The sequence below is a fragment of the Natator depressus genome, chromosome 4, assembly GCF_965152275.1.
Source record: "Natator depressus isolate rNatDep1 chromosome 4, rNatDep2.hap1, whole genome shotgun sequence".
NCBI classification, from domain to species: domain Eukaryota; kingdom Metazoa; phylum Chordata; order Testudines; family Cheloniidae; genus Natator; species Natator depressus.
The window spans coordinates 122,318,663-122,345,751 of record NC_134237.1 but is presented as its reverse complement, the minus strand read 5'-3'; the positions used below and the strand labels follow the sequence as shown (position 1 = coordinate 122,345,751).

Sequence of the window (27,089 nt, the reverse complement as noted above, 5' to 3'; positions counted from 1 at the left end):
TGTTTCCTCCTTAAAATGAAGATCTTCATTCTGTGAATGAGCCTTCAAAAACAAAGTTTTTAATCATGAAAACTAGTTCAAGGTAACTGTTGTCACCTCATCTCTTGCAGAAGTGTCCAGTATTTTTAATTAGGCAGTCTATACAGTTCATTTCCATTAAACCCAATAGTGCTGATCATCAGATTACATTGCAGAGCTTTAAATTTTGAGAGGCTGTGTGAGTGGTCTTGGGTGAAAAGGAGAAAATTACTTGCCACTCTGGCATGGAATTTATGAAAACTCTTCTCAGTTAATCTAGTTGGTTGTAAAATGTTTCTCTTCTGTTGACTGCTTGACTAGACTAAAGTTAAGGTTAAATAAAATTAGGTAGGGTAGGGTAAAATTAACAATTATCACTTCCTCCTCCTAACCACCAAAATAAGAGACGTGTGGGAAATGCAACAAGATGTACTTATCTCATTTACCTTTTTAATTTTTTTAATTTCTTATTTCCTTCTCTTGCTTGGCTCTACTCTGTCTTCTCTATATATATATTTTTCACTAAAATTTGAACATTTTTCTTTTTTGTGGAAAGAGTAGAATCTCTTGCCCATTTCTCTTTCCCGCTTCCTGGGAGTATTTTCCATTTTCAATTACCTCTCCTCTTTTCTTATACTCCGCTCTCTTTCTTAAAATGATATTCTCATTCTGTACATCCCATTCCCATGCCCAGTGTTCTCTCCATATTATTAACTCACCATACTCCCCCAATTTCTTATTGCCCTTCTTCTTCCTGGATGTTCTCTCGTCTACTTGCTGCATTCCTCTGTCTTTTACTAACCTGCCCACTTTTTCCTCCTATGACACACTACTTGATTATTTCATTCCTCCCTTTGCTTACGCTACACCACTTCATTCCCTTCTGTATGCGCCATGGGATGGAGAGTGAAATGCAGCTGTGGTTCACATAGAATGATGTAGTACAGAGGCAGTCACAAGCAAGGGAGGGGATTGGCACAGAAGACAAAGAAGAGTAAGTAACGTAGTAGCCAGAAGGTGGAAACCCCCAGAAGGCAACAAGACAGCTACACAATAAATGGGAGGAAGTAGAGGAAAACTCCCATTATGTCTGAGTATTGCATGCACCTTGCAGTACAAAAATACACTTTTTAAACATGAGTGTTTTAGGATACCTAATAAGAACTTCAAGACATGTCTATTACTGTACGTTCAATCTAAATGTTCCACTAATTTCAGTGAAAAGAAAAGGAGGACTTGTGGCACCTTAGAGACTAACGAATTTATCTGAGCATAAGCTTTCGTAAGCTACAGCTCACTTCATCGGATGCATTCAGTGGAAAATACAGTGGGGAGATTTATATACCCAGAGAACATGAAACAATGGGTGTTGTTATACACACTGTAAGGAGAAAGTGATCACTCTCCTTACAGTGTGTATGGTAACACCCATTGTTTCATGTTCTCTGTGTACATAAATCTCCCCACTGTATTTTCCACTGAATGCATCCGATGAAGTGAGCTGTAGCTCATGAAAGCTTATGCTCAAATAAATTTGTTAGTCTCTAAGGTGCCACAAGTACTCCTTTTCTTTTTGTGAATACAGACTAACACGGCTGCTACTCCGAAACCTAATTTCAGTGAAGGATTTCTACAGCATCAGTCAATAAAATTCCTCAGATAAGCTAGATGTTTTGGAATTTTTTAAAGCATTCTTATAGGGTATACAAGAGACAAGACTGTTTTAGTGATATCAAAAATAACACTTCATTTAGACTACTGGACACAGATTGAGATCTGAATAGTTCTCCCTAACTCTCTAAACTCCCAGAATAAATAACACATCCTATGAAGCCTTGTCTCTCCAAACTGGGTCTCAAATTTTTGCTCAGACTACACTGTTGTGGCCAAAAATATGACCCCAAACCCTTGGCTACATAACATTGTTCATGAAAAAGTTTTGCCAGCAGAATGATGATTTCTGTGGAACATTTCTATTTCAGCAGGGCTAACAATTAAGAATTCTATTTTTTTAAAAAGCTTCATTAAATAGACAAAACATTTCTATTCTTCTTCTTTCATATGACTAGTGTAGAACAGCAACTACAATTTCACCTGAAGTTGATCGAGTCAAATGACTACATCAGTAATAGCAGAATTTATTGCAGTAATGCCTCCTTCATATTTATAAATTGGGTAGTAGGTAGTGATATGTCTGATGGTCTGTCGTGGGGAACCACACACACACACACTGGGGAGTCCTTGATTTTCCATTTGTTCATTAGATATCTGCATCTACCATGGTTGGTACAAATTCAGTTCAGAATTGACCAAGATGAGCGTGGAAGGTCAAACCCAGGAACCTTCTGCATGGGATCTGGCACACGGTGCTTATTTTTTAAGTCTTGTTTAGCCCAATCTACTTTCCAAGCCAGGAGGGAGCAATGTTAGAACAGGTAGCCACGGTGTTGGAGTCGACTTAAGGGTTCCCGTGATGCACCGCATCACAGTATTTAGCTGTGTTTCCACAAGTCATGTGCGGCTGCATCTGATCCATACTGGTGCACAATATTCAGTTACTGAATATACAAGTGCTACTGCAGATATTCACAACACTGATGCTGATGCACTCCAGGTTGTACCTGCTAATTTCAGGATTATGTTGGCTCTCATTTTGATCTTTGCAGCTACCTTGGATCGTCATGGCAAGATCATCTGCATATCCAAATTTTCGTGATTTAGTTGGAGGTATCTCATTTATGTATATATAAAAAAGGGTTGGTGCAAGTACAGAGCCTTATGGTAGCCCTTTGTCTATGTTACGAGGTGAGCTGGTCTTATTACCCAGGTACATCCGCAGGCATCTGTTACTCAGCATGGTCCACAGCAGGTGAAGTGTTTGGTAGCAAGGTATAATTTTAGCAAGTTTCAGCATCAGGCCCTTAATCCATACAGTATCATACGCAGATGACAGGACAACAAATACTGCACCAGTCTTTAGGGGGTTTTTTGATAGCCAGCCTCAATGTGAGTTGTGAGTGCCAGAACTTGGTCACAACAACTAAGTTTTGGCCAGAAGCCTGCCTGTTCGACAGAGATAATTGGCTCAGCAAAAGGGCGTTTTTTTTGAGGGGGATATGTTCAAGAAGTTTATAGGTCGTACATAGTAGAGAAATTGGCCTATAGCTTCCCGCTTCATCAGGGGGCTTTTCACGCTTTGGAATGGCAATTACCATTGCCTCATGCCATATATTTCTTCCAGAGTGGAAGATGACAGCCTTCTCACTCTGTTAAGTGAGAATTCACAACAAATGCCAGCAACTCGGCAACCAAACATTGCTCAGCAATCTCCTAGTCATCAGAGCAGCAACTAAACAAAATTTCTATCATACTGACTGTGACAAATTCACAGATTTTCTGTGTGCATGTTGTGTAGTTGTACATAAAGTTCCCCATGATCCCATGGCTATGTAATTTGACATTTTCCCAAGATGCCATGAAATTCAGCATTTCTGGCATGGAATTCACCATTTTGCTGCAGCCAAGTGCTCAACATTTTGTATTTTCTCACCCTACCAGCACTCTGCCTGCAAATGCATCTCTCTTTTCAATTTACCTCACAAAGGAGAATTAATTAGATTATGATGCATGCACCCTGTACTATTCCATGCAACGAGGCAGCAGGGCATTGGAGATGCTGGGAGTGAGAGTTGCAGTCCAGCTTGCAGCCAAGGAGTGGGAGGAAGAGAACAAAGGAGATTTCATGTTGATAACATTAATTAATGTTGCCATGGAATTTAGGGTTTGTTCTGCAGGATTTAGGAGCTACTCATAGGGAATTTGATTCCATTGGCCCACAGAATACAACAAGCCCTGATTCTTCTATACCAATTATCTGGCATATATTGCTAACCAAGATAACCCTTCGCTCTCAGAAGAAAATCCTGCATGTATTTTTCTGGTATATTTTTCTCTACTGTACCTTACAAAGTATCTAAATATCTTTACTATTTCACTGTTTGGTTTATCTGACTATGAGTCTCTAAAAACTACTTACCAATGTATTTCTCAAGGAATCTGCATTCATATTCACTGTTCTTTCTGAGACAGGCTTTTCAAAATGCTTATGTATCAAATATTCAAAAGAGGGGACAGTGTCACTGGGGTTTATCAGCCATGCAGCAATCCTTGGATCTAACACAACACAATCAGCCACTACAAAAATAAAAAACTATTTTAATCATTCATTGCTGATTTAATAAAAAACGGTTACTGACCTTTAGTAACTGTTGTTCTTCGAGATGTGTTGCTCACATCCATTCCACATTAGATGTGTGCACACAGCATGCACCATTGCCAGAGATTTTTCCCTCAGTGGTATCTGTCGGGCCAACTAGTGCCCTTTGCTGCCGCGCGCTTATGCGCTGGTACAAGATACCCCGCCACCCACACAACCTCTCAGTTCTTTCTTGCTGGTTTACTCCAACAGATGGGTAGGAGGGAGAGTCATGGAATGGACATGAACAACACATCTCAAAGAACAACAGTTACAAAAGGTTAGTAACCTTTTCTTCTTCTTCAAGTGCTTGCTCATGTCCATTCCACGTTAGGTGACTCACAAGTAGTACCCCAGGAGATAGGCTCAGAATTCATGGACATGTTGACTGCAACATCACTCTCTAATCTGGCATCGTCTCTGGCCTGTTGAGTGATGGCATAGTGAGATGTGAAGGTATGTACTGATGACCAGGTTGTGGCCTTGCTCATGTCCTGGACTGGGACCTGTATGAGGAATGCTGCTGACAAAGTCCGAGCTTTTGTGGAGTGAGCAGTTAAGATGGCTGAAGGCAGGACATTTGCCTGCTTGTAGCAAGCCTGAATACAGGCAGTTATCTAGGACGAGATCCTCTGGGTTGACACAGGTAGCCCTCTCCTTTCTTCTATCGCTACGAAGAGTTGGCCTGGTTGCTATGGAATTGTGCACCACCTTTTGCAGGAAGGCCGGGTGGGAGTACAGTTGGACCTTGTCCTTGAAGAACACTGTGTAAAGTAGTTCCAACATAAGGGCCTTGATTTCAGACCACAGGCGCCAGCTTCTAATTTACCCCAGGGTACTCAACCCCAACTCAGCTCCAGGCCCTGCCCCTGCTCCACCCCGTCCGGCCTCTTCCCACCCACTCCCATGAGTGTGCCCCATCCTCACTCCTCCCCCTCCCTTCCAGCGCCTCCTGCATGCTGCTGAACAGTTGTTCCACAGTGTTCAGGAGACACTGGGAGGAAGGGGAAGGAGCTAATCAGTGAGGGCTGCCAATGGGCAGGAGTGGGGAGGTGGGAGGGTAGCTTGGCGGCCAGTGGGTGCTAAGCACCTGCTAATTTTTCTTTGTGGGTGCTGGCTCATGTCCACACAGGGTCAAGGACTGAGCCCCTCCCTGCTTGTTGATATAGAACATGGCTGCAGTATTGTTTGTCAGGACTTGCACCACCTCGCCTGAGATCTGAGGAAGGAACATTTGGCATACTAAGTGAATCGCCCTGAACTCCCTTACATTTATGTGCAGGGAGAGTTCTTGGGACCAAAGACCGAGTCCTGAAGTTGTTGAGGTGGGCTCCGCACTCTAGGTCTGACACATCTGAGACCAAAGACACTGACGGTTTGTGGGGGAACAAAGGGCACCCCCCATCACTTCTGATCTTGACTCTTTCCACCAGTCCAGGGAGGCAAGGACCAGGGGAGGAATTGTTAGCACTGAATCCAAGTGTTGTCTGCTCGGGGAGAACATTGAAGCTAGCCACATCTGGAGGGGTCTGAGGCACAATCTTGCATGTTGAACCATGTAAGTATTTGCAGCCATGTGCCCCAGTAACTTGAGGCAAACCCGAGCTGTCGTAATTGGGTGGACCATGACATCGGACATCAGGTCCGATATGGTCTGGAATCGGGTCTCCGGCAGGAAGGCCATGGCTTAGGTCAAGTCAAGCACTGCCCTAATAAATTCTATTCTCTGAACTGGGACAAGAGTTGGCTTTTGTTTATCAGCAGACCCAGTGCTCTGCAGGTGGCTTGGACAGTGCTGATGCTGTTCTGTACTTGAGCCTCTGACCGAAGCTTGGTCAGCCAGTCGTCGCGTTATGGATAGACCTGGATGCCTCGCCGTCTGAGCAAGGCCACTACTACTGCCATATACTTCATGAAAACACAAGGGGATGCAGAGAGGCTGAACGGTAGGGTGGTGAATTGGTAGTGGTGTTGATTCACAATAAATCTGAGAAATCTTCTGTGGCCATGGAAGATAGAAATGTGAAAATATGTGTCCTTTAAGTCGAGGGTGCCATACCAGTCCCCTGGATCCAGAGTGGGAATGATAGAGGCCAGGGAGACCATGCAGAAGCTCAGTTTCTTGAGATATCTGTTGAGGCAATACAGGTCCAGAATGGGCTGGAGGCCCCTCCCGGCCTTTGGGATAAGGAAATATTGGGAGTAAAACCCCTTCCCTCTCACGTCTTGCAGAACCTCCTCCAGGGCCCCATTCGTAAGGGGGATTGCACCTCCTGGACGAAGTATTGCTCATGAGAAGGGTCCCTGAAGAGGGACGGGGATGGTGGGTGATAGGGAGGGTAGACAAAAACTGAAGGGTATAGCTGACTGTCACTGTACTTTGTACCCAATGGTCCGAGGTTGTGTGGGACCACACTAGGCTGAAATGGGACAGACAGTCCAAAAATAAAAGGGAAGTTGGATCTGAAGCAGTGACGGCACACCTTCAAAAGGGCCACTTGGGCCCCTCAGAGTACCTCTGAGACCCTGGCTGGGAGGTTGAGGTGGACTGGAGTGGTTGGCACAGTTGATAACTTCTGATGCTGAGAATGAGGAGGCTGCTGGGGCCTGAATAACTTCCTGGAAGCCATCGGAGCGTAAAGGTCTAAAGACTGGAGGGTGGCCCTTGAGTCCTTCAGGCTGTGAAGTCGTGTGTCCATCTGCTCCAAGAATAACGAGGAACATTCAAAGGAGTGGCCGTGGATGGTTGGACTTTGTGAGGAAGTCCCAAGGACAGGAGTCAAGATCACCACCTCATGGAGTCCATTATTCTGGCTGCCAAGTTGGCTGCATCCAGAGCTGCCTGGAGAGAGGTCCCAGCCCATTCTTACCCTCCAAGAGGGCAATGACCTGCTGCCTTTAATTTTGAGGCAGGGAGTCCTTAAATTTACCCAAGGAGTCCCACAGATAATAGTTGTATCTCCTCAGCAAAGGTTGCTGGTTAGAGATACGTAGTTGGAGGCTACCCATCGAATAATCCTTTCTTCCAAAAAGACCCAGTTTCTTGGCGTCTTTTTGTTTGGGGGTAGCACTCAGCTGGCCCTGCCTGTCTCTCTCATTGGCTGCTAACACAATCGGTGGGTAGAGTTATAAGCAAGGTCTGAATGAACTCTCCCAACAGCTAGTTGGAAAAGGGGAGAGACTTCAGGAGCAAATTGTATTTACATGAACACACCTATTCTGCCTAGATATCCAGCAGATAGAGCTGTGTTGCTCAAAGTGATCAACTTTGGCTGGTGTTGGGTTACAAATCACTTTAGTACTGAAAGCAGGGGCAGTGAAATGTTGTTATCAATGTTGTTCTCTTTATTGTAGGAGTAAAGGGGATAAGTAAACGCATCTTGTAAGTTATTTTCTGACACTACCATTGGAGCGCCGTCTGCAGCCGACGATAGTTGAGAAGGAACTGAGGGGGTCGGGCCGCACGAGTGCTAGGTGAAGCGCCAATGACACCACGAGACAGCTACTGCCCATGCGCGTGCCAACCAGGCACTGCAACCAAAAATCTCTGATCAGCAGTGCCGGGATGCACCAACACCTGAAGCACCCACAGGGACAGTACTTGAAGAACTGTGCTTAACTGTCCTAAATGAGGGGGTCACCTTCAGCTGAAAGGACCTCAATAAGCCAAGGGCTCAAATGTCAGATACCTGTGAAAGTAAGAGGGGTGGAGACAGGTGTCCCAGCCAGGAGGTGTGGACTCTCCCTAAGGGTCGCCAGTCTGGTTTAACCTGTTCCTCCCCACAGTTCAAAGACAGAGCTAAATAGGCTCCATTAGGAGTCTTTTGTTATGTTAATTGCTCACTAAGAACCGAAAGTCACTAAGGGTTGGGTGTACTCTCAAGAGCCTGACTTACAGAGGTCACAGCATAGAGGCAGGTAGCAGACGGTGACTGGTGAGAGGAACAGCAGCTGGTGAGGAGGCTCGTGGAGAGAAGCGGCGGCCGGCAAGGCGGCCAGCCAGACCAAGTGCTCAGATGGCGGAGCAAGGTGCCTTCTTCCCCAGGTGGGAAGGGAACTCACACAGATGCACCTCTGAACCCTGGGTCCTCACTGACCAACAACCACTGTGAGTGGGGTATGATGAGGAAGCAGAGAGGGGCTCAGTAAAGGAACTTTTGGCTGTAGAAGTCGGGGTCTGGTGCCGGGCGGGAAGAAGCAGAAGCCTGCCTCTTGGAAATCTGAGTAGGAGAGGCAATGGAAGGGAAGACCCGGTATGAGGGGAAAGCCCCAGGGGTTCTGTAAGGCCACTGTATCAGTCAGCAACCTGCTGGCCAGGTGCCATCTGGGGGACCAGTACCAAAGTCCAGTGGCATGTTGACTGGGTACTGGTGGTGACCCTGAGGTTACACACAGGGTTCCCTTTCAGACTTGGAAGAGAAGTCCTCTCTTAGAGACCATGGCACAGTGGTACCTGCCTCTGCCTCCATGTGATGCCGGGGATCCAGGGACCTGTGGCAGACTAGAGATGGTTGGGACATCAGGGTGAGGGACAGCTTGCCTCTAGAGAGTGCTGGAGGGCCCAGTGCCGGGAAGGAGCTCGATGCTCCTTGCTCCTTCCAGTAATCAGAGCTGGCAGGTATCCCATCAGAGTTGGGCAGGGGGACCGGGAGAGATAGTAAATTCCTGTTGATGGAACAGTCAGATTGCTGGTGCCACGGTGGCTTCCGGGTGTGAGCGGAGGATACCACACCGGACTCAATGCTCTGGGCATAGTTGATGGTGCCATCACGGAGCCAGGAGTGGAAGTGTGGCACAGGTCTCACCGTGATTCCTTCCCTCCTCCTCCCCACCCCCCGCTTGTCCTTCTTCTGCAACAGTGAGCGCCCTCTATGGGGCGCTATTTTTTGTGCTTTTTCCATAGCACCAGAGATGTCAAACGTTACCAGGAAGAGCTTGGTTCTGGAGGAGCACTTTGCACTGACACCGAAGTGCTCGGTGCCAAATCAGAGCAGCTCAGCTCTGAGGCAGGTGTGAGGGGAGCTTCCATGATGATAGTCATCAACCTGATGTGTCTGTCTTTTTTTAGTATGGGGTCTGAAGTCCCAATAGATCTGGCATTTGTCCTTCACATGAGTTTCCCCCAAGCACTTCAACCAGCTGGAGTGCAGATTGCTCATGGGCATAGGTTTGCCACAGGAGGCACAAGGTTTGAAGCCCGGGGACAGAGGCATGTCCCTTGATGATAGGGAATATTTACAGTAACTATGTACACTAACATTAATCACAATAACTATATACTCTAAACAATGATAAACTAAGAGTTATAGTCCAAAAACTACTGGGGAGAAGCCTTGCCAAAGCAAGACGGGTCATTCAAGCAACTGTCATGGGCGGTAAGAAGGAACTGAGAATGTTTGTGGCTGGTGGTGCCCCTTTTACCGGTGCATAAGCACGCAGCAACAGAAGGTGCTAGAGCCAGCCCAATGGATACCACGGAGGGAAAAATCGCCGGCAACAGTGCACACACCTAACACGGAGTGGACATAAGAAAGCACTCAAAGAAGAATATTTCAAATTTATTTACATTATAGCAAAAGACTAAAAAAAAAGGTTTTGCAAAGTAGCACTTTCCCATCTTTTTTGAAGACACATTCCTATGACAATAAAACTAAGATCTAAATTACAGTCAATACTCTATGACTCATACTTTTGTTGAGTGCCTGGGAAGAGATGTTTTTAAAAGGTAGAGAATTTAAATTTGAGGAATAAACTGGGTGATACCAGTAGTTCAAAGTTGAGTTTCTACAGTGAAGGGATAATTATTTACTTGTAATACTACTTGTCTGACTGTATTGTTTTACCAGATTCCTACTTTTCTACTTCCACTCGCTAGTGCAAAGAAAGTTGGAACCCCCTAAATCTCAAAGAGTTGGGGTTTTTGAAGCCCAGGTAGTTTAGCCCTATTCTGAGACCAATTACCAATGCCTCAGTACTCCCTGGATCACTCTAATGTAGTTTCTTCAAGAGAAGGAAGTGGAGTTATCCCTAAATTCTAAGTGTAACTAACAGTCAACGAATATTTATAAGGTAGGAGGAGTCCATCAGAAAAAAAGAATCAGCTTTTGAAAAATTATTGCCTCCTCCTCAATAGTGAGGGGACACAGGTGGATGAGTAAGAATCCGGTCAGAAGATATCTTCCAAGAAGCACAATTACAGGTTATCCTTTCTCTAAAGAAGCCATATTAACTGGATTCCTACGCTTAGAGACTAAAACATATGAGGAGAGTTTTCCATGAATCCATAAATTTTCCAGTCATAGAAGAACAAAGGAAAAGGGAACAAAGAACCTAGGGAAAGAAGTCACTCACCTTGTGCAGTAATGATGGTTCTTTGAGGTGTGTCCCCCTATGGGTGCTCCACTGTAGATGTGTCTGCATCCTTGTGCTGCTGATTGGAAAACTTTGGTATCACTGTACATTCCACCTGAGCTGTTCCTCGTCTACCAGGAGGTTAGCCAACATGCACAGGCAAACCCTCCTCGATTCCTTCTCTACCACAGAGGGGAAGAGGGTGGGTCGTGGACCACCCATAGAGAGAGACATCTCGATGAACCATCATTACTGCACAAAGGTGAGTAACTTCTTTTTTGAGTAGTGTCCCTACGGGTTCTACACTGTAGGTGACTCCCGAGAAGTGCCCACCACTAGTGACTGGGGCTTCAGAGTCGAGACTGTTATAGATGCTGGCTCCATGGCACTAAATCTGGCATCTGCAGTCGAGTCCCCCAGGATGGCATAATGTTCTGCAAAGGTATGTGCAAGATGCTCAGGTAGCTGCTCTGCAGATTTCTGATACAGATTTTCTGATATCCTTGGAGAAGGTGATGGAAGAGGAAACCGATCTCGTAGAATGCATGCATATTGAAGACAGGAGTGTTACATTACGCATCAGGTAACAGAGCTTAATACAGTTCGAGACCCATTTGAAGAGTCTTTGAGCTGAAATCGCTGTACCTTTTAACCTATCTGCAATGGAGAGGAAGAGTCTCAGAGACTTTCTGAAATCTCTTGTTCTGTCCAAACAGAAGGCCAAGGCTCTCCTCACATCTAGCGTATGGAGGATGCCTTCCCTATTATCCTGATGAGGTCTGGGATAAAAGGTTGGAAGCCAAATAAGCTGATTTATATGAAATGTTGAAGTCACCTTGGGAATGAACTTTGGATGTGGTCTAAGAGTGACTTTGTCAGAGAAGAACACAGTGAACAGGGGATGCGCCATTAGAGCCACTATCTCCCCGATCCTTCTTGCTGAGGTAATGGTGATCAGGAATGCTGTCTTCATTGAAAGGAGAGTTAATGAACAAGTGTTCATGGGTTCAAATGGAGGTCTAGTCAGTCCTTTTAACACTAGGTTGAGACCCATTGAGGACTGGGAAGTCTGGGTTAGAGAAAGAGGTCTGCTATGCCTTTGAGAAACCTCTTTGTAGTTGGATAGAAAAAGACTGAGTACCCTTCTACCTGCTGGTGGAAGGTTTCAATTGCTGCTAGGTGAATCTTTAGCGAGCTAATAGAGAGAGACCCGATTTCTTGAGAGTCAACAAGTAGTCCAGGACTACTGGTAGGGTGGCTGCATTTGGGGTGACACCTTTGGGCCGACACCAGATTTGAAACCTTTTCCTTTTGTAGGTAGGTACAATGAGTACCTCCTTTCCTAATGTGTAATAACACCTCCTGTACCACCTCAGAGCAAGATGTCTCTATGTGCTGGAACCATGAAGGAGGCAGGCTTTGAGTCAAAGAATCCGCAGGTTGGGATGGATAGCAGGTAAGGAGTGACTGGAAGAGTCATAGGTGCACAGTGTCAACTGTGTCAGGTAAGGGTACCATTTCTGTCTGGGCCAGGTGGGAGAAATCAATATGATGTTTGTTTTCTCTCTTTTCACTTTCAACAGGACTTTCAGTATTAGAAGGAATGGGAGAAAGGTGTAAAGAAGACCCTTGTCTCAGAAAAGGAGGAGAGCATCTCCCATGGAGCGTTGTCCGATCCCCACTCTAAAGCAGTACTGTGGTCATTTCTTGTTCTTGTAAGTAGCTAATAGGTCTACTGTCGGTGTCCCCCATTGTTGGAATATGTCATGGAGGAACACTGAATCTATTTCCCACTCGTGGTCATGTGGGAATTTGTGGCTGAGACTGTCCACCTTTGTGCTGCACACGCCTATGTTTTTCATGCCCCCCACAGTACTGGAGCTTCTTTGCTTGTGCCCATTGGGTCTTTAGGCAGCCCAACTTGCTCTGTCAACTTGGTACCACCATGCCCATGGTACCAGATATAGATGGCTTCGGTGCCGTTGGTACCAATGATACTGATTGTTTTGGGCTTGATTGGGGCTCACTATGCGGCCTCGCAAACCTTTTCTTAGAGGCCTTATGTGAGTGGTTCGCAGGTGTCTCCCTGGACTCACCTCCCTTCAAAGGAGAGGGTTGCGGTGAGGGTTCCTGCCAGGACTCCAGAGGTTGAAGACCTGACTCCATGAGTAGAAGTTTGAGTCTCAGTTCTCTTTCCTGGATATGGGCTTCAGTCGCTGACACAAGAAACACTTCTATGGAATGTGTTTCTCTTCCAGGCAGTGAACACACTGCGAGCGTCTGTCAGTCACTGGGATAGATTCCTTTCAACTGAGGCACTTTTTGAAGCCTGGGGAGCCGGGCATACCCTTGTCCAGGGTGTTGGCAGAAGACTGTTTGTTTGTTTTTTAAGGCAAGGCCAAAATAAAATGCAAATAAAGTTGGGAAAGAAAAAAGGCTTCAAGGGAAGATAAAAAATAGCAATTCTGAAAGAGTTAATCTGCAAACGAACAGCTCCAGCTCCATCTCTAACCAGGGATGGTTGAGAAGGCACTGAGGAGGACTCGCCCAGGCACGTTGGCTAGTTTTGTGCCAGGTGAGGAGCAGCGCATGCGCAAACGGAATGGATACTATTACCAAAATTCTCCGATCAGCAGTGCAGGGATGCAGACACACCGACAGTGGAGCACCCGTCAGGACACTACTCAAAGAATCCTGGAGACTTCCAAAATTATAAGAACTGCCATACTGGGTCAGACCAATGGTCCATATAGCCCAGTATCCTGTCTCTAACAATGGCAGATACCAGAACTTCAAAGGGAATATACAGAACAGGACAATTTTGGAGAGATCCACCCCCATCTTCCCCTCCCAGCCTCTGGCAGTCAGAGATTTACGGTTGCGTAGTGGGTTAGCAGTAGTCCCTCCCACTCTGGGTCAGTGGGAGGCCACTCACTGTGCATTGCTCACTGTCAGGGAATTAGCAGAGCATTGCACAGCCTATGGCTCTGGCCTGCAGTCCAGGCAGAGCAGCAAATGAGTCTCTGGGCCCCAGATCCTCAAGCAGAGCGAGGCACCAACCAGTCTCTGACTCCTGCCTATAGTCAGGACAGAGCAGCAAACAGTTAGAGGTTCTGGCCCATGATCTGGGCAGAGCAACGCAAAAGTCTCTGAGCCCCGGTCCAGAAAGAGTGGGTAAGGGTCAGTTCTGATATGATTCTGTCTTTAAAATTACATGTAAAACTATTAATGTCACTGTATAATTGTTTTAATAAAGTATATTTATTATCAATTATACACTGATTTCAATAGGAGTTTTGCCAATGCAAAGATGGCATAATTAGGCACAAAACATCTTACCTTGTTTCCAGTTAATATCATCACCATAAACATGAAGCAGTGTTCTCAAAAAATCCTTTGCATTGAAGCAAACAACAGTACAGTGTAGTATTTGAAATAGTATTTCCCTATATAAGATATAAAAATAAATTCACTAACTGAGCATTTCATTTTTTCATATTACTGAATGCAAAATTTACATTATGTACATTTCTGTTGAACATGAATTAATATCACTTATTTAGTTAAAACAAATAAGGATTCTTACTTCTTGTACAAATAGGCTATCGGGGATTAGATATAAATGTGGTTTCCCTCTCCCTCCCCATTGCTTCTGCTGAGCAATGAATAGGAAAACAGGATTGTATTTTCATTTTACTAAATTAACTTTTTTCCCCTAAATTATGTTTTTCAAATAACCACTTAGTTGATATGCTTTCATAAGAGAAGGTTACTCACCTTGTGTAGTAACTGAGGTTCTTTGAGATGTGTGTCCCTGTGGGTGCTGCACTCTAGGTGATGGTGCGTCCCAGCGCCATTGATTAGACATCTTCAGTAGCAGTGCCTAGCCAGGCCACGCATGCGCAGCTGCTGTCTCGTGGCATTGCTGGAGTCTGTTCAGTGCGCGCACAGCATGACCCCCTCAGTTCCTCCTCTACCGTAGAGTCCTCTTTTTTCCAGAGTAGAGGGGAGGGGTAGTGGAGCATAGACAGGGACACACATCTCAAAGAACCTCAATTACTGCACAAGGTGAGTAACCTTCTCTTCTTCTTCAAGTGCTGTCTCTGTGGGTGCTCCACTCAAGGTGAAAGTAGAGCAGTACCCACTATGGTTGGGGGGACTTTGGAGTTAGGTGCATGGTAGCAGCAGAAAGGACAGTAAGGCCTACTATGGCATCCGCTCTGGGGTCGTGTGTATTGGCATAGTGTTTGGCAAAGGTATGGTCTGAGGCCCATGTGGCGGCTTTGCAAATATCCGGAATGGATACATTGTGCAGGAATGCCACAGGTTGTTGACATGGCTCAAACAGACCTGTGCATTTTTCTGTTATTAAGAGAATCTGAGTCCAAATTAAAAAAAAAAAATAGCACCCGCTGTTAGATTTTAAGGCCTGTTTCTTAACCATTCCTAGACTAATTAACAGATTCACTTATAAATTCTCAGAAAATTCTATATTCAAAGAGGTGTAATTTTAGGAAGGATATGATGTATTCTTCCTATATAGCAAAGGGGTTAAAAATCCCTACTTTAAGTGCAAAACTCAACTCAATATTCTTATCAAGCCACAAGTGGCATCTCCATAACAAACTTAACCATGCTAATGGTGCTAAAATAAATTAAATCAGCAGTTTATGCAGGCACGTTAGTGAAACCATGATTTAAACAGTTACTGAAAGCTACAAACAAATTGTCAATATTTTAACACTGTACAAAGTGATATTTAAATATAACCTGCTTGTTGCTCTAAGATCCCTTGGGAAAGCATAAGCGCATCACACTACTTTTCGTCCTTCTCAAACTAGTTACAGTTTCTTTGCCTGTGCTGTATTTAAGAATTTATGACGCACAGTTATAAAAAGAAGGGAGATTTATGTAGACTTTGCTATGAATCAAAACTAGGATGTCACTAAAAGGAGTTCTCATGGACAAAAAAGATTGTGTTTAATAGTAAACAAAGCTTTAAATAACAGTGGACTAATAGATATAGGTTTTGTCTAAATGCTAATGATTCCACATTAAAATGATATGCTGGTTTTATAGAGGTGAACTATTGTATACAGTAGTATACTGATGAGTTGCACAATTTATAATCTGAAAGAAAAACTAATGCTGGGATTTCATATTACTGAAACTTCACTTTTGAAAGTGCTTTAAGGAAGGGATTATTCTATTTTTCTGAATTGCACAGCACAGTGCCCAGTGTAAGTATTAAACAATAATAATTTACATTAAAATTACTAGCAGAATATGAATAGTAATAACTAGCATCTTTAAATTTACAATTTTATAGATGGAGAGAGAGAGAGAGACATAAAAAAATAAAGTGACTTGCCCTTTGATATAGTTAACTCAAGAACTGCGACAGAACCGAAGTCCCTGTCCTCCATCTTATACTTTGTCAAAATTAATTATACTTTATAATCTGATTTTGTTGTTGTTTTGTTTTTTACTTTTTGCTCATTTACAAAATTCAGTAATTCACAATAGACCTCCCAGTCATTAGGGTAAATTAGCTAAATTCTAATAAATTTTAAAAAATTGACTAACATTACATTCTGGTCCCTTTAGAATTCTAAGTCCTGTGTCTCCCAAAGTCTGACATATAATAATATATTAATTTTTTTAAATAAATTAACAATGGAATTTGATTAAATTTAAAAAATGGATATTTAAAAGAAATAAATGCAATCTTTAAAATTAAGTGGCAATAGCAAAGAGAGATTTATACTTTAAACAACACTATCTTATAATTTAGACTGAACTTTTGATCTATAATGTTATAAAAATTGCTACCGGCTGCTAAGGAATATCCTCAGGAATCTTAAATGCTATTTTTAAAAAATCTACTCTATTCAAAAATTTTAAAAAATTATGAATACAGTTCAAAAGCTGTGCTGTAATCCTGTTCATATGGTCTCTTTACGAACGCCCATCAAAAATCTCCCAGAAATGAAGTACAACATCCATAGGCAAGAAAGAAAAATAAAATTGGAAAGGAAAGTTATTTACCTTTAGTAACTAGAGCTATTCAAGACGTGTTGTTTACATGTGTTCCACTTCGAGTTGTATACATATGCCCCATGCACTGGAGATTGGAAGGCTTTAGCCAGCAGTGTCTGTTGGTCACACCTGCTCCCCGATGACCTTGAGGCCTTCTCACTATGCGATATAAAAGGGTGACCAACCACCCTCAGTCCCAGCACCACTATCAACTCCAGGCTATCGGTCTGCATAGTAGTGGGGAAAAGGAGAGTGGGTTATGCAACACATGTAAACAATTCATCTCTAAGAACTCCAGTTACTAAAAGTAACTTTACTTTCCATTTTGAATGCTTGTTTACATGTGCTCCCAAGCAGTAAGTAATAGATGGAGCAGAGTACTGCAAGTCTAATTAAATAGAGAATGCAACACAGCCTTCCCAAACTGGGCATCTGAATGAGATTCCTGAACTAAAGCATAATGGCTTTGGCTAGTGAAAGTATGTATACTACTATAAGTAGTAGCCCTACATATATCAGCTACAGTTATCCCTCTCAGAGGCTGCGGAAGTGGCCTGTACTCTATTACAGCGGTTCTCAAACTATGGGGCGCACCTTCCAAGGAAGGCATGGGAATGTGTCAAGGGAGGCACAAGTTTTGTGCTGCCGCCACCCCCCCCCCTTTTTTTTTTTTTTGGAAGAGCTCCAGCTGTCAGCCCCTGGTGGCTGAAGCTCTTGCAGAAGAGCTGGGCACACCCGGGAGGTGGGATGGAGGGGATAAAGGGGACAGTCAGACCTCCCACTGCCTGGGGCTTACTGCCAGACCCCCTACTGCCTGGGCTCTCCTTCCCCACCCCTGGCTAATCCTTCATCGGGAGGCAGCCTGGGCTCAGGCTCTACTTCCCTAGCCTAGGAGGTTCTCTGAATGGTTTTGTTCTAGACAAAATGATAGGGTTGCCAGGCATCCGGTTTTTGACTGGAACACCCAGTTGAAAATGGACCCTGGCAGCTCCAGTCAGCACAGCTGACCAGGCCGCTAAAAGTCTGGTTGGCCTAAGGTGGGCAGGCAGGCTCTGTGCCCAGCAGCTCTGCATGGCTCCCAGGAAATGGCAGCATGTCCCTCCAGCTCCTAGGCAGAGGGGTAGCCATAGAGGCTCTGCGTGCAGGCGCCGCCCACAGCACCAGGTCCACAGCTCCCATTGGCTGGGAACGCCGTGGCTGCAGCCAATGGGAGCTGTGGAGCCGGCGCTTGGGACAGCGCCTCCGGGCGGCGTTCAGTGCCTGTGGGCGGGAGCAGCTTGCAGAGGCCACCTGGCCACCGCGCCGCCTAGAAGCTGGAGGCGCGTGCCATCACTTTCTGGGAGCCGTGAGGTCTTCCTCAGTCCCCAAGAAATGCTGGGGCCACCGGAGGTCAGAGCCACCTGGAGCCCGCACCCCCTCCTGCACCCCAACCCTCTGCCCCAGCTCTGAGCTCCCTCCTGCACTCTGAACCTCTCGGCCCCAGCCTGGAGCCCCCTCCTCTACCCCCAAACCCTTCATCCCCGGCCCCACCTGAGAGCCCACAACCTCAGCTGGAGCTCTCACCCCCTTTCACACCCCATTCCCTGCCCCAGCCCAGTGAAAATGAGCAAGTGAGCGAGAGTGGGGGAAAGTAAGCGATGGAGGGAGGAGGGATGGAGTGAGCGGCCGGCGGGGCCTTGGAGAAGGGGTGTGGGCGAGGGGCGGGGCCAGGGCATTCAGTTTTCTGCAATTAAAAAGTTGGCAACCCTACAAGACAGAGCTTGGAAAACATCAGAGTATGTAATGCAGCCTCACACTTTGGGAAAAAACAGGTAAGTGAATGGACTGATTTAAATAAGTGTCAGAGATTACTTTGGGAAGAAATTTAGGTTGTGACCAGAGTGTAACTTTAACGCTGTGAAAAATTATATATGGGGGTTTCACCATAGAGCTTGCAATTATCTGAGGAAGGATTGTCCAGTGGTTAGAGCACTAGCCTGGACTGTGGAAAACATGGGTTGGGGGAGGGATAGGTCAGTGGTTTGAGCATTGGCCTGCTAAACCCAGGGTTGTGAGTTCAATCCTTGAGGGGGCCATTTAGGAATCTGGGGCAAAAATTGGGAATTGGTCCTGCTTTGAGCAAGGGGTTGGACTAGATGACCTCCTGAGGTCCCTTCCAACCCTGATATTCTATGATTCCCAGACCCTGCATGCCGATCTATAGGGCCCTACCAAATTCACAGTCCATTTTGGTCGATTTCAAGGCCGGAGGATTTTAAAATTGGTCAATATCACGATTTCAGATGGAAGTGAGACTGATCTCCCTGTGCTCCCTCACTTCTGCGCTGCCACTGGAGGTAGGTCTCATCTCCCCACCCAACACAGGTTAGCAGCTAGGAGCACCTGGCTGAGGTGCTCCCAACAGTACATGGGAGATTGGACCCACCACCTCCAGAAGCCTCTTCTGGCTGCAGAAAGCTTCGGGGATGCTGCCCAGCCCCGGAGCTTCCTGCAGCAGCGGGAGGTATGCAGAGGTGGGTCTAATCTCCCCCCGAGAGTGGCTGTGCTGTGGAAGAACAAGTCCTGTGTCTTGCCAGCCAAGCTGGGACTAGCAATTAGGAGCCCCCAGCTGGGGTGCTCCCAGGAACATGGGAGAGATCACATTTCTTGTGGAAAGGCTTATTTCACAGTCTGTGACATGTTTTTCATGGCCATAAAACTGGTAGGGCCTACCAATATAACTGCAACAAAAAATGCCATCTTCATAGACAAAAGGAGTAATGAGCACAAGGCTAATAGCTCAAATGGAGGTCCCTCCAAGGAGATAAGTACCACATTAAGATTCCAAGATAAAAGTAACGTAAAATAAGTTATTGAAGGAAAAACTCTCAGAAGACCTTTCACAAACTTTTTAACTGAAGGATGAGATGGTCGTGAATTGGTGGATGATGTGCAGAGATAGCAGCCAAACACACACGTAATGAGCTTAGCAACAAACCAAAAGTTTTTAAGAATAATAGATACTTGATATGAGGGACTGATGTCTCTCATGGGCAACAGTTTACTGAATGGATGAAAAACATTTCCATTTTTCAGTCCTCGGAGACTCCTTTCTGCTCTGAATCAATATGCTGTATATATCAACAGAACTGTTAGCCAGAGAGTTTCCATGCTGTGAGGTTTAGGAACAACAAATCTGGATGAAATGTTGTCCCATTATTCTGAGTAATTAAGTCTGGTAGATACTGGAGGTGTCAGAGAGATTTCTGATTTCCTTGAACCAGTATTGCCTGGGCCAGTCTAGGGCTATTAGGATGATTGAGGCCTTGTCCGGTTTGACCTTCCTTAACACACGTAGGGTCAGAGGAACTGGGGGAATAAACATACAATATGGCCTGAACCCAGGGGATTAGGAAGGCATCTTCTTGAGAACTCAGACTTTGTCCTCCCTTGGAACAAAATACTTTGTATTTCTTGTTCTGGTCAGCTGCAAACAGACACTACTGATTGAAAATGGACTTGATGACCAAATCCTCTAAGGACCATTTATGATTCGGAGAAATAGGTCTGCTTAGATTGTCTGCCAGCATGTCGTATAGTCCTGGAAGGTGATATACAGTTAGTATTATGTTGTGCAGGATACATCAATTCCATAGATCGACTGCTTCCCTGCACAACATTGTTGATCTGGTTCCCATGTTTGTTTACATAAAACATTGTGGTGGTATGGTTGATTCTCATCTGAACACTCTGATATTTGATATGAGGTAGAAAGGCCATGCAGGCAAGCCATATTGCTCTGAGCTCCAGGACACTGATATGAACCCAAGCATCTCTTTGAGACCATTGACCCTGTACTGTACACTCCAGCAATGATACATCCGTCACTACTGACTTAGTGGTAAATTCTGAGGAGAACAGAAATCCCTTGCAGACCTAATATGGATCTTTCCACCAGTTGAAGGAGTTCAAAACTTCTTGAGGTATGTGTACCCTCATATCTATATTGTGGCCATCAGGGTGATAATCCATCCATTACCACCCCTTACGACAACAGAGACACGGTCTAGTGTATCAACAGCTGAACATGATGCCCCAGAATGACACTGCCCAAATAGGATAATGCTATCCTTGGATGCATAAACAGAGGAATCTCGAATAGGAGTAGAGTGGTTATTTTAACCTCTGTATTTGGCTCTGCAAGAATACTGTGTCCAGTTCTAGTGTCCACAATTCAAGAAGGATGTTAATAAACTGGACAAGTCCAGAGAAGAGCCACAAGCATGATGACTGGAAGAATTGGAAGACATACCCTACAGTGACAGATTCAAGGTGCTCAATCTATTTAGCTGAGCAAAAGATAAGGTTAAGAGGTGACTTGATTACAGTTTATAAGTATCTACACAGGGAACAAATATTTGATAATGAGCTCTTCAATCTAGCAGAGAAAGGTACAACACGATACAATGACTGGAAGTTGAACATAGGCAAAAATTCAGACTGGAAATAAAGTGTAATTTTTTTTAAACAGTGAGAATAATTAATCACTGGAACAATTTACCAAGGGTCGTGGTGGATTCTCCATCACTGGAAATTTTAAATCAAGATTAGAGGTTTTTCTAAAAGATATGCACTAGTAGGCCTGTGTTATATAGATAGGCTAGACTGTCACAATGGTCCCTTGGAATCTATGAATCTGTGAAAGAAAAAAAAAAATCTATAATTGGGGTCACCAGAGTACCTGAAGCCATGTGACCTTAAAACCAGAGACATGTCCTTGAAGTAGATTTGTTTTGCAGTTCATTTATCAACTCTGACCTATTGTTGAATCTGCCCTGCAGTAGGTACGCTCGAGCCATCATGGAATCGATTAGAGTCCCAATAAACTCTCTTTTGTGTTGGAATTAAATGAGACTTCCATGTTCACTCTCAGTCCCAATCTGGACAACAGAAGTATGATGTACTGAACACTGCTTATCACCTGCTCTGGAGATGATCCTCTCACCAACCAATTGTCCAATAACATGGACACCAGAGAAGCCTTCCAGGCTGCCTCCTGCTGGAAAGAGAAGGGAGGGGCTGCTTTCAGAGCTTTCTTCTTCCTGAAGACATAAAGAAGTGAACCAATCCTCTCTCTTTTAAGGGAATCTTGAGAGATCTTCCTCTGTGCTCCTGAGAGGTGTGATGCCTATCCCTGCTCGCAGCCACAGAGGTAGGAGCAGGCAGAGCCCCAGAAATAAAGGCAGTTACTGGGACACTTTTCCCTGAGGACAATCCCAGACTAGACGGATCCTGTCTCCCATCTGGTTCAGAGACCAGCCTTATAGCTTTCTCTAAAAGGAACTTCATCCTGATGTCCCTAGATTTAGTTGTCCTCTTGTAAGGATTTTACAATTCTTAAACTTTTCTTTTACATATCCTTAACTTTAAAGCCTGGATTTTTCTGTCCCAACATCATGCCAGACCCACCCATCCCCACCTTCCATACAGGGTAAAAAATGAACCTAGAGAAAGCTGAAACCTACACTCATCACTATACTAAATATCTAGTCTAAATAATTAACTATTTACAAAGTCAGAATAAAATATGCAACTGGAAAAAAAGAGTGGACATTGTTGGCTGGCTCAGTCTCACATCCAGGAGCAGCTGAAAGGAACTGAGGGCCAGCTGGACACTTTGCCCCCCCGCTTTATACCTTTGAGGCCACCAGCGGAGCAGATGCAACCAAACAACATTGCTGGCTAAAGCATTCTGATCTCTAGCACATGGGTAGGGTGACCATATGTCCCGTTTTGGCCAGGAGACTTCCTTTTTTAAGCCCTGTCCCAGCCGTCGTGACTTTTTTGGCAAAAGTTCAGCGTGCACCCCTAGAGAGGCAGAGAGGAATGTGAGTGTGTGCACGGGCGGGGAAGGGGGGGTGAATAGGACTCTGGCGAGCAGCGATGCCAGCCGGGGGAGAGGGGGCAGGCAGGGTATGGACAAACAGTGATGCCAGCCGCATGGGGGGAGGTAGGGTTCAGGCGAGCAGCGACACCAGCCTTGTGGGAGGCAGCAGGGATCAGGTGAAGAATGACACCAGCCCCACATGGGGAGCAGGCTGGGGTCAGGTAAGAGCCCTGTGCATGGTGGTGGCAGTGCTGGGGCCAGCAACTCAGGTCAGCCCTGTGCTTGTGGGGAGGGGAGGCAGGGCACAGGCCAGCCCCATGTGCAGGGGGGGAAGATGGCAGGGAATGGACAGCCCCAGGTGCAGAGGGGGAGGGGCCATGGCTTGGGTGAGCGGGCCCCACGCAGTGTCCCGTTTTCCCTTTGGGAAATATGGTCACCCTACACATGGGGCATATTCACGCCACTAGAAATGGAACACATGCAAATAAGCACTCAAAGAAGAAGAATTACTTAGACATTTGTTGTAGTATTAGACAACAGTGACAATCAACATCACTACTATTTACACACATATAGAACAAAGATTATTGTCTGTTCCCTCACCTGATGTACTGCTTATGAGTCTGTTCCTGTTGCTCCCAAACAGAAGAGTGCTCTATTTTTAAATAAATAAACTTATCATTTCTGGTACAGGCATCCCAAACAATTGGATTAACAATTGAAGAGCCATTGGAAGGACAAAGTTGATCTGTCTGTCTCTTTATTAACATAACAATTCCTCTTACTGATGAGACTACGCCCTATAAGTACAATTGATTAAGATGAGTAATATTTTTCTACTGAGCACCTTTATGCAATTCTATATAGAAATTTCCACATTTCCCTAGATGCAGTGTGTTACGTACATTACATTTATTTAAAAAAACACACATTTTTAGGGCCGTCAATTAATGGCAATTAACTCAAACAATTAATGCAAAACAAATTAACTAGATTAAAAAATTAGTTCCGATTAATCGTAGTTTTAATCGTACTGTAAAACAATAATAGAACAACAATTTACATTTATTATAAATACTTTTGGCTGTTTTTCTACATTTTCAAATATATTGATTTCAATTACAGCACACAATACAAAGTGCACAGGGCTTTATATTATTTTTTATTAGAAATATTTGCACTGTAAAAAAGATAAAAGAAATAGTATTTTTCAATTCACCTAATACAATTACTGTAGAGCAATCTCTTTATTGTGAAAGTGCAACTTACAAATGTAGATTTTTACGTAACAAAAACAAAACAATGTAAAACTTTAGAGCCTACAAGTCCACTCAGTCCTACTTCTTGTTCAGCCAATTGCTAAGACAAACAAGTTTCTTTACACTTACAGGAAATAATGCTGCCCACTTCTTATTTACATTGTCACCTGAAAGTGAGAACAGGCATTCACATGGCACTGTTGTAGCTGGCGTTATAAGAAAACCAACTTTCTGTTGGTGGCATCTGACTCAGACGACGAAAACGAACATGCACTGGTCCAGTCTGCTTTGGACTGTTATCAAGCAGAAACAGTCATCAGCATGGATGCATATCTTCAGGAATGGTGGTTGAAGCATGAAGGGACATAAGAATCTTTAGCACATCTGGCACGTAAATATCTTGCAACACTGGTTACAACAGTGCCATGCAAACGCCTCTTCTCCCTTGTAAACAAGAAGCAGGCATGATTATCTCTGGCAAATGTAACCAAACTTGTTTGTCTAAACAATTGGCTGAAGTAGGACTGAGTGGACTTGTAGGCTCTAAAGTTTTACATTGTTTTATTTTTGAATGCAGTTATTTTTCTGTACATAATTCAACATTTGTAAGATCAACTTTTATGATAAAGAGATTGCACTACAGTACTTGTATTTGATGAATTGAAATATACTATTTGTTTTGTTTTTTTACAGTGCAAATATTTGTATTCAAAAATAGAAAGTGAGCACCGTACACTTCGTATTCTGTGTTGTAACTGAAATCAATATATTTGAAAATGTAGAAAACATCCAAAAATATTTAAGTAAATGGTATTCTATTATTGTTTAACAGTGCGATTAATCACACGATTAATCACAATTCATTTTTTTAATAGCTTGACAGTCTTCAATATTATTACATATTTCTATTATGGTAGCACCTATAAGCCCCAGTCATGCACCAAACCTCATTGTCGTAGGCGCTGTACAAACACAAATAAAAAAGATGGTCCCTGACCCAAGAGTTTATAATTTAAGTCATTAACCCTGGATACTCATCCCATTGGAAAACAAACACAGTATAAAATACTATATAATATTAAAGACTAGTCATAACATCTTGACATATAAGTACATACACATCCAACTACTAATATGAGAATAGTAGAATAAATTAACCCTTCCAACTCTCGGCACAAACACTCTCAAAAACCTGGAGGAAAAAGATGGTCTTTGCCTTATTGTCCAGAAGTTTCTGGTGGACCAAGGTAGAGCAGTGAATTTCAAAGTTAGGGAAATCTCAATAAATACCTGCCAGTGACTCTCTGAGTTTGTGTTGAGGGAGCTTCTGCTCAAGCACCTTACCTGTTCACAACTGCAGTATGGCCTAACATTACTATAGTGTATTAACATCTTCTAAATAAGCAAAAAAAAAAAAAAAACCCCACCCTGCATCAAAATGCACCCTTCTCAAATTTTAGTGAGTTAGAGGATGCTGTTTTTTAAAGTATATACAGAAATGGGAGAGGGGGACTAACTTTTTAAGATCAATACAAGCTTTATAAATATGCCACAAAACCATGTACTACAATAAGTATCTACAATACTTGTGGTCTTCATAATAGAGTGGATGCTGATATTTACATTTTTCCAAATATAAGTATTTTCAGTTTCTGTTGTGCAGAAAAGGTTTTGCATTGGTTATTTTTGGTTTCAGTTAAGAGGTGCAGAGATAATATTTACTTCATTGGGAATATTTCATTCAAAGTTGAGAAACAGAGCGGGAGATGAAAAAGCAGAAAAGATTATTTATAGATTGGAAAACAAAAACCAGCTGAGAGACAATGAGCTCTACTAATTCTAAAAAACTTGAAGGGCATGTGGCTAGATTTTCAAAGGTATTTAGGCACCAGAAGATGCAGCTAGACAGCTAAAAATACAGATTTCAATGGGAGTTAGGCACCTAACCTGCTTAGGGACTTTTGAAAATCCTACTAGGTACCTAAATACCTCTGAAAATCTGGCACATGGAAACCAGAAACAATCTGAGAATTCATTAACTACAGTTAATACTTTGCTTCATAAATCAGTTTTAAATGTAAAATATGTTTTGATATATTTACTTTTTTTCCCCTTATGTATCCAACACATTTAAGGTAGCCACGTTTAATTAAAAAAAAATTAAGTGCTAGTTCTGTGTATTTTTAATTGAATTTCAATTTCAATTCAAATGCAGCTTGATACAACTCATGAATACAAAATTAAGCATCTAGTACAATAAGAAATGGATCAGTGATAATTTCTAAATCAAGATTGGCTGTTTTTCCAAAAGCTATACTCTAGGAATTATTTTGAGTAAATTCTATAGGCTGTGCTATACAGGACATCCGATTAGATCAGGAGTTCTCAAACTGTGGGTCGGGACCCCAAAGTGAGTCAGGACCCCATTTTAATGGGGTCACCAGGGCCAGCATTAGACTTGTTTGGACCCAGGGCTGAAGCCCTCTCTCCCACTCCCCAGGGCTTGGGCTCCACGCCTCCCCCGACACGGATCATGTAGTAACATTATTGTCAGAAGGGGGGTTGCAGTGCAATGAAGTTTGAGAACGCATGGATTACATTATCACAATGGTCCCTTATGGCTTCAGAATCAATGGTAAATTTTCATATTCTAACACAATAAAAATGTAAAAATTTAGAATCTGAATACATTTATATTGAGCTATATAAATGCTTAAATAAAATATTTACAGATATAGTATTTCCTCCTGGTTAGCAAAGAGGAGCACCAAATTTAGTAAAGATTTATATATAATATTTAGCATATATGTATATTATAGTATATGTAGTTGCGAATTAACATATTTTAATGCTTATACCCGGAAGTGCAGCAAACCCTACAGGACCTTTCCTTCGAGGGCGCGGGGATTTTTTCAGAGCAGACAGACTCCAAGCTGCAGAGCTTGAAAGACTCCAGGGCGACCATGAAGTCGCTGGGAATGCATACGCTGGCAACCCAATGCAAGCACTTTAAGTCTCAACCACAACAACAGTGCTTATATCCTCCTCGGTTGAGGCAGGATTTTTATAGATGAAGGGGCAGGAACGGCAGGCGGAAACCTTCCAACCCCCCTTCGGGCAAGGTCATGGCCAGTCTAAACAGGCTCTAAACAGGCCTTTTGAAGATGTGCCCAAGGACGGCACACCCACCACGCTACCATGTTTTCTGAATCGTCTATCCCACTTCTACCATGCTTGGTCCCAAATAACATAGCATCACTGGGTTCTTTGCATGATAGAAGTGGGATACTCTCTCCAATTC

General features: G+C 43.8%; 1 protein-coding gene across 1 annotated transcript in view; it reads right to left on the bottom strand.

Moving 5' to 3' along the window:
* POLN (DNA polymerase nu) overlaps positions 1-27,089 on the bottom strand; it is a 204,122-nt gene that overhangs the window by 146,229 nt on the left and 30,804 nt on the right. Inside the window, exons 6-8 of the mRNA XM_074952070.1 lie at positions 23,133-23,329; positions 13,964-14,070; positions 4,055-4,212 (exon numbers count right to left, since the gene is read on the bottom strand). Coding sequence (XP_074808171.1) covers positions 4,055-4,212; positions 13,964-14,070; positions 23,133-23,329 — 462 coding nt within the window. The remainder of the gene's footprint in view (positions 1-4,054; positions 4,213-13,963; positions 14,071-23,132; positions 23,330-27,089) is intronic.